The sequence below is a fragment of the Miscanthus floridulus genome, chromosome 11, assembly GCF_019320115.1.
Source record: "Miscanthus floridulus cultivar M001 chromosome 11, ASM1932011v1, whole genome shotgun sequence".
Taxonomy (NCBI): domain Eukaryota; kingdom Viridiplantae; phylum Streptophyta; class Magnoliopsida; order Poales; family Poaceae; genus Miscanthus; species Miscanthus floridulus.
The window spans coordinates 98,613,995-98,622,273 of record NC_089590.1 but is presented as its reverse complement, the minus strand read 5'-3'; the positions used below and the strand labels follow the sequence as shown (position 1 = coordinate 98,622,273).

The following is an 8,279-nucleotide window of genomic DNA, read 5'->3' as shown; positions in this document are numbered from 1 at the left end:
CATCTGTGATTCGTATTTACTTTGGTGGGTTCAAGTTTGATTTCATACATGTTCAATATTGAGAATAGTGCTTTGCCGTTTGTACAGTTTTGCAGTGCACAAAGTTTTCCTTAGAGAGTCAAGATTCATAGTTTTGGAGTGAGTTCGTAACAAATCTTTTTGCAGGATTGGCACTGCGGACAGAGTCAAAGGCACTACCTGTTGTCTTGCCACGCTTTGGTCTGGTATATTTTTCCCTACCTGCAAATGCTATTCGAATTCGTATATAATCAACATATATTTTTAGCTAGCAATAATGCATTCCGTTTAGTACCAAATGTTTAAAACTCACAACTACCAATGGATTAGTTGCAGTTCATTTGAAGATTGGTTGTTCCTTTACAATGGCAAGGCCAATATAGATTAAGCTATTGTCATTACTGCAGGTTCTGGTAGAAACCTTGCTTGGAGATTTTTTTAGATGCTCAGATTATTAGCTCATTTTGTTGTTCCTCCAAATTAACTAAATCTGCAATAAAAACACTTGCTTACATAATGCTGTTGTGAATGAAAAATTGGATCATCAAGCAATTAGCTTCCATCTTCTTGAGAAGCAGTCTATTTCAATTGGACCGTTTCGATGGTTCACTACGGTGCCAACAATGACTATGCACAGCCGTGTTGGTTTAAACTATGAATCTATATAAAAAGTTCATAGTTTATATGATCTGATAAACTGTTGACATTCTCCCATATGATCTGATAAATTTCGAAGTGCAATGCACGTATAATTTCGATATTGATTGCTAGACTGCTATATTGCTTAAGTATTGACGAGCGAGATCGTTGTTTGTATTTAGCCTTGTTTCATGCTTTTGCAGGCTGATTTGTACGTCCTCTACTATAGTTTATCTAGATGATACTTTGGGTGAGGCGATCGATCGTTGTCGTTGACTACCGCAAAAGGACCTGCTTTCTACAACAAATTACAGCCAAATTCAGGTTAGATCATGCTCAAACAATAATATTGAATTGTTACAGTCCAGCATCAGCTAGGTCTCACAAAATGATTCAGATTGATCATGATTATCTTATTGTTTTACCTACCTGAAGCGAAATAATACACTCAAATAATGAAGCTTCAGATTTGGCTTCATGCTCCAGTAATATACCTCATTCAGACATACATAAAGCAATTTGTTATGTGTGTCACATAATTACACTTCATAATTTATGGCCATGAATTGTTGGCCCTTTCCTGTATGATCTGATATGTTTTAAAGCATAGTACACAAATTATTTCGTTATCAATTATTTGACTGCTACACTGCTTAGGTAATGACAAGCAAGATTGTCGTTTAGATTTGGCCTTGTTTCATTCCTTTGCATGTCGATTTGTACATCCTACTATAGTTTTTTCCAAGATAGTAATTTGGGTGAACTAATCCATCATCGTCATTGACTAATGACTAACACAGAAGGATGTGCCAGCTCCAGCTAGGTCTCACAAAGTGATTTAAGTTGACCATGACGATCTTATTTTTATAAACCTACCTGGAGCGAAATGGTATGCTCAAATAATGAAGCTTCACATTTTGATCTGTGCTCCGGTAGTATACCTCATTCAAACATAGATCAAGCATTTTGTTATGTGTATCATGCCTGCCATTTTTCACTTTCAAGACTCAATCTTATTAACTAGGAAAAGATAATGCCTGTACTTCAATTGAACCTTTTAAAGTCTTGGTTCTGGCTCTTGGCATCTCCAATCATTTTTATATGTACAATAATGTTTGTCAGAGGTGTTTGGAGTTAATTAGGAAACAGATAAATTTGCTCAGTTACTAAGTATCAATATGCAATTTTTAACAATAGGACCCAAAGCTTCACATTTATTTTTCTGGTCAGCGTGCTTTGATTTCATAAGCTCTGTAGAGTGGCACTAATGAATTAGGACTGAAATAACCATTTCTATGCCAGGTTTCCTATGCTAGCAGATTTTGGTTCAGTAGCTACCGATAACAACTACAAGTGTACCGACGCGTTTTGAATGGTTACATATAGTGTTAAGCTATGATCTCCTTAAAAAGGCATCGTTTTAGTATGAACTAACCTTCAACAACGGCTCGAGAGGTGGCCTGAAGATGCCTAAAGTTCATGCATCAGGTGGTTTCTGTTTAGTCGAGTATACTTTTAGGCGTCAAATCTCTTAGCTTATATGATCGAGTTAAATAGGTATTGGGCCTTTGCCATTAGAATGTGAAGGCCACCTATCACTCACATTCCCTATGATGATGTATAGCTACAAGTGTTTGTTTTTATTAGAAAAAAAAACAGGTTCTATTCCCCTACATGTTTAAAGAAAGGCTATGACAAATGGGAACTTGACAATTTTTATACTGATACATACCTGCTACTATATCTTTAGAGGTTTCTTTCGGTGCTCTGGATTCTATAGAATGAGTTCCCATTCATACAGCTAGCCACCTCAATTTACATCTTACAATGTCTATCATCTCTGCTTTCATAAATGTTGGGGCCAAACCTCAATCTTAGAAATTGTCGACGTCTAACTTTTTGACTAAATTTAAATTCAATTACTATGGTCTAGGTGCTGCAATTTCTTTTCATTGGTTTCAGACTTATCTACATAGCCCATTTCAGCAATCCACTGGTGATATACAACGACAGCGGAATAGTTGGAGAAAGAGTATCTGATCTGACGGATCTTGTTTCTGGTTCACATATAATTTGATTGGCAGTTTATTTGTAAGGTATGGCTGCCTGCTTCTTCATATCTATTTCATGATGACTTCTATACATTCAAGTCTGATTGAATAAATTGGCTTGGCTGCATGTGTCCTCCTGAACACAACCTGTTATTACACACTGAACAAAACCTGCATAAACTGGCACAATCTCTCTTGCTCCCTCATTTTTACTTCTTAGATGTTCAGTTATGAATGGCCACAACACAGTGAGTGAAAAAAGGCACTACTATTAATTGTGCTGCAGGTAGTGACTTGCTTTGCTTAATTTTGCACGTCATTTTTTTTACAAAAATGCATTACCGTTTATCAATTATTTAAGAAAGCGCCAAGAAATACCTGAGTTTGTAGGAAATTGTCCCCTTTATCCGCTATAGCTGCTGAACGACTAGATGTTAAGTGTACATCACTTTATCTTGCCTTCTATTATTTACATCTAGCACTTCTATTTTGCTTCCAAGCCAAATTCTTTTTCTTTTTTTTGCCACACAATACCCTTCTTCTATGGATGAATGCTTCCCGTTTATTTTAACACCCAGAGGCCTATCCATGGCCTATGTCCACTGCATTTGCTACATTTGGTTGACTTAGAACAATTTATGTATCCTCTGCTCATAATACAACTGTTTGATTGTGGTTCCTGCAGGTTGATACATATGGTTCCAATTCCAGCTACGCCAAAACCATGCCGTCTGCCGCTACTACTGCCAACCTATTTGTCTTACATATCCGATCGTATCTAATTCTACATGTTTTCCTTAGCTCAATTCCATGGAGTGTCTCAGTTTACACGGGCCTCCATGTTCCATTCCAACATTTGCCTTTTTAGTTTTCGCAAGATGACTCAAAATTGACGCGCGACTTTACATACTAACTTCTGAGTCTTGTGTGTTTAGTGCTAAAGACAACTGTGTAATCCCTATGTACATTGCAAACCACATTATCCGGCTGCTTCATGGCACATTCTGCACCCACACTTATCCCCGAGCGCGTGCATCACATTCTGCACCCACACTTATCCCCGGGCGCACGAATGCGCGCGCCCTGACACTAGTTTAAGAAATTTTGGGTTCTTCTACGAGGAAGTAGTTGAGATTAGATTGCTTATTGATATGTATTGATCTTTATGGCAATAAAAACGATAATATTTATGTGAAAATTTTAATACTTGGTGATCAATAAAAAAAGGTAATGGTACGGTAAATCTTATTCTTGTTTGTTTTGATACAAAATTTGTTTACGGTTGGATGATCCAAGCACATCTTATAGTTTGGAAAGCATTATTATAGATTAATATAGAAACTCATAAAACTACAATTTTCTTACCACATTTGTCAAAATAATATTCCCTACTGAAGACATGTTAAGGTCCTACGAGCATCTCTAACGGACCCCTTCCTAAAAAAACTACATGTATTAGGCGAGATATGATTTTTTTCTTACTCCAACAGATCCCCTTTCCATCCCTCGTTGTTGATTATCCCCAAGCTCACCTCAAATGGAGGAGGAGATGCAAGTCCCCATGTACATTTTCCAAATCCCAAGTGTCCCTTCTTTTCCTCATGCCCCCACTCAGACATCTCCGCGGCACGTCCGAACATTGGTAAAGCATCATCGTCCGCCCACTGATGCATTGCTAGGGCACCGTAAACGGAAAGCCCCGCCTACTACACTCCTTTTATTGCATGGGTTGCTTCCACTCATGTAGCTCCCTCACACCTGTATTTCGACAAAGATCCATGGGATGCAACGGTCAAGACGGAGGAAACAAGGGCTAACGTCCTCACTTTGTAGGCCACCAACTTTCGAGGACGATGCCCCTTTGTCAGTGACCGCAAGATTAGAGACTTTGTTGTCGTTGAGCACAAGCCGAAGGCGATAGGTGGCCTCTACGGTGTACTAGCTGTGGTAGACGGGGAAGTAGCTTGGGGGTTATCGGAGCTGAAGAGGCCAAAGACAAGGGTGAGGAGCTCCTCCGGGAGGCCAACGATGTTGTCTTCATTGGCGTCCTTGGTGATAGAGGCGAGGAGTTGTGTCGACACAGGGAACTGAGGGGAGGGCAGTGGAGCTTGACGTGGACGATGCTTGTGGACGAAGATGGTGGCGGGTCTACCGAGGAAGGAGGAGGCAGATGTGGGGAGGAGTGGGTGGGGTGAAGAGAGAGTGGCGTGGATAAGAAGTACGGGAGCAGAGGAGTAGAAGAGGAATGAGATAAGAAAAAATTAAATAAGCTCCCTCCTATGGATATATGTGTATTAGGGATGAATTAGTGGTGATCTACAAAAATTTTCTCCATCAATAACATTGAAAACGATGCCCTGTTCGCTTCTCTTATAATCCGTCTTTTTCAGTCGGAACAGTATTTTTCCCTCACAACATGTTTCGATTTGTTTTTTCAGCGAAGCGAACGGGGCCATTGGAGTGGAATCATTGCTATCTAATAATGGTCCATTGATGATTAGGGATGGTTCATTTGTGACGTCGGAGAGACGCCCTAAGGATGAAATTTGTGGGATACCAGGGCCATATCTCCCATCGGAGGAGGAATGATTTCTTCTAAAAATAGCATAGCAGGGTACCAAAAGGGGTTAGCACTTGCCAAATTATACTCGGAAGAAGGCAGAAAGAGGGCAGGCCAGCAGGAATACAGGCGTAGCCAGCAATTCGCGGCCTGGGTTTGGGAGGGGAGGTGGCAGCAGACAGCGGTCTATAATTTCGCTACGCGTCCCCCGTGGCCCTCCATATCCATAATTCCATTTTCCTTCCGCATAGCAAGCTTATAATACTCTAGCACCTAGAAGGAAAGGAAAGGAAAGGAAAGGCAGATGAGCCAGTCGCCCATTAGTCACGAGTAGTGCATTTGCAGTTTTGCACTAGTATCCGCCGCCGCCGCCGCCCCGCTGCCTCCGCCTCCGTCGATTTGGATTCCCAGCGGCGGCCGCATCAGCAGCTAATCAAAGCAATCAGCCAGTCGCCCAGCCCAACAGACGCTCCCCTCCCCCAGCCCCCGATGCGAGGCACAATGCCGGCCACCGATTCCTCGTCGCCGGCGGCGGCGCCGCTGTCCTCCATCGGCCGCTCCATCGGCTGGTCGCTCCGCCGGGAGCAGAACCAGATCCACTCCTTCCCGCCGCCGCCCGACGACGCCACCGACGCCTTCCAGCGCCGCGCCGCCGAGCTCCTGACCAACCTCCTCGCGCCCCCGGCCGCCGACGACGTCCTCTCCCTCGCCTGGACGCGCCGCCTCCTCGACGCCTTCCTCCTCTGCCTCGAGGAGTTCCGCGCCCTGCTCTTCGGCTCCGGGGACTCGCCCGCCGCAAGGCCCCCGCTCGACCGCCTCGTCGCCGACTTCTTCGACCGCGCCGTCAAGGCGCTCGACCTCTGCAACGCCGTCCGCGACGGCCTCGACCTCGTCCGCCAGTGGCGAAAGCACCTCGCCATCGCCGCAGCCGTCCTCGCCTCCTCTCCTTCCGCCTCCTCCGCGCTGCCGCCGCTCGGGGAGGCCCAGATCCGCCGCGCCCGCAAGGCGCTCACCGACCTCACCATCCTCATGCTCGACGACAGGGACGGCGGGGGCGTCGTCGGCCAGCGAAACCGCTCCTTCGGCCGCCCTGCCAACGCCACCAACGAAAAAGCCGCCCGCGGCCACGGCCAGGGCCAGGGCCACCACCGCCGGAGCAGCAGCGGCGGGAGCTCCGGCTCCGGCTCCGGCACCCACCTCAGGTCCCTGTCCTGGAGCGTGTCCCGGGCTTGGTCCGCCGCGCGCCAGCTGCAGGCCATCGGGGGAGGCCTGCCCGTGCCCCGCCCTCAGGACAACGCCGCCACGGGAGGCCTCGCCTCGGCAGTCTACACCATGGGCGCCGTGCTCTTCATCGTCGCCTTCGCGCTCGTCGCCGCCATCCCGTGCCAGGACCGCGGCCTCCACACGCATTTCTCCGTGCCCAGGAATCTCCCTTGCTCGGTCCCCATCACCACGCTCTACGAACGCATCCTCGACGAGTCCAAGAAGAAGGAGCGCAAGAACTCGTGCGGCCTGCTCAAGGAGATCCACCAGATTGAGCTCTCCTCCAGGCACCTCATGGAGATCACTGACGCCGCCGAGTTCCCGTTGCACGAGGACAAGGATGCCCAGGTGCGGGAGGCCGCGCAGGACCTTGTGCACCTGTGCGAAACCATCAAGGAAGGGCTCGACCCGCTCGAGCGCGAGGTCAGGCAGATGTTCCACCGGATTGTGCGCACACGCACAGAAATCCTTGACTGCTTGAGTAAGCCACATGGCACCCAGTGATGAGAAGATACAGAGATAGGCAGGGAAACTGGGAAGCCACACTTGCTTGCTTGCTGCGATGCCGCTTATGACGAAACATTGTGTGAAATGCAGCAGCAGTGGTGAGCCCGGTTCAGATGAGGTAGCTTTTCTCTGCATAAGTTAGCAACTACTACATCATATACATGTGTCTTCATAGAGGCTTGTCCTTCTGTTTGATAAATTGGTTTCTTCATTTTTTCATTTCATTTTCTCGTCTTTGTAGATTGTGAATCCTTACTTGGCAGTGCTTCGTAGTAATGGTCTAATACTATTTGTTCCATTCTTTTCATCTGGTTTGATGTGGTAATGCCAGTCACTTTGTTGATTAGTTAATGTTCATATGGTTAGCGTCTGTGCCAAAACAGAAACAAAACAGGCTTATGGTGCTATGCTATGCTGGAAGTGTTGAGAGATTGTGAGGTGATGCTATTCACACCACCACCATTTTTTTATGTCCAAAGATTAGCAAATGTATATAGTCTGATCATAATGGAGACGACACTTCATTGATCACTCAACATTAACTTATGTTGTCTTAGTGCATAGCAATGCTGTTTGTTTCCTCCATCCTGACACTTAATTGATCACTCAACATTAACTTATGTTGGCTTAGTCCATAGCAATGCTGCTTGTTTCTTCCATCCTGTTTTTGTGTGTTTAGACTTTGCGTTTCAAATGAACACATCAAATGCATGCTTTGCCACTGATATTGTTGTCTGTAACTCTATATTGGGGAAAGAAGGCAAATGGGCAGAAACAACTGACATACTTCGTCCGTTCTTCTAAATTATAAGACTTTTTGGCTTTTCTAGATACACTACTTTTATCATGTATCTAGACATAGTGCATATCTAAGTGCATAGCAAAAGCTATGTACCTAGGAAAGCCAAAATGTCTTAGAATTTGGAAAGGAGTAGTTAATTTCTTTGTCAATGAACTAATTTGGGTGAACGGAACCTTTGTCTGGTTCCGTGTTTAAATTTGATTATATCTTTGATATGTGTTCTATTCTTGAACACGGACTATAGTTAACAAGAGATATACAGAAGTACTGTTGTATTTCAAAGTGCTTAGTGAAATTGGTAGGTTTATCACATTACATCCTGTATGAAACTGCTCTTCAGAAACATTTGTTGGTTCTAGAGATGTCAGTAAGGCAGAACTTGGGTGGTCAGGTAACATGGGTTGTTTAGACGGAGTTCTGACTTATATTGTTGCCAGGA

At 44.8% G+C, this 8,279-nt stretch overlaps 1 protein-coding gene across 1 annotated transcript; it reads left to right on the top strand.

Moving 5' to 3' along the window:
• Nucleotides 1-5,519: 5,519 nt before the first annotated feature.
• LOC136494171 (protein BYPASS1-LIKE-like) lies at nucleotides 5,520-7,809 on the top strand. The gene has a single exon (XM_066490330.1). The coding sequence runs from the start codon at nucleotides 5,758-5,760 to the stop codon at nucleotides 7,033-7,035; it is 1,278 nt and encodes a 425-aa protein (XP_066346427.1). The 5' UTR covers nucleotides 5,520-5,757; the 3' UTR covers nucleotides 7,036-7,809.
• Nucleotides 7,810-8,279: the final 470 nt, after the last annotated feature.

Coding starts and splice junctions, on each gene's coding strand:
- LOC136494171 (XM_066490330.1), top strand. CDS start 5,758: ATGCGAGGCACAATGCCGGCCACCGATTCCTCGTCGCCGGCGGCGGCG.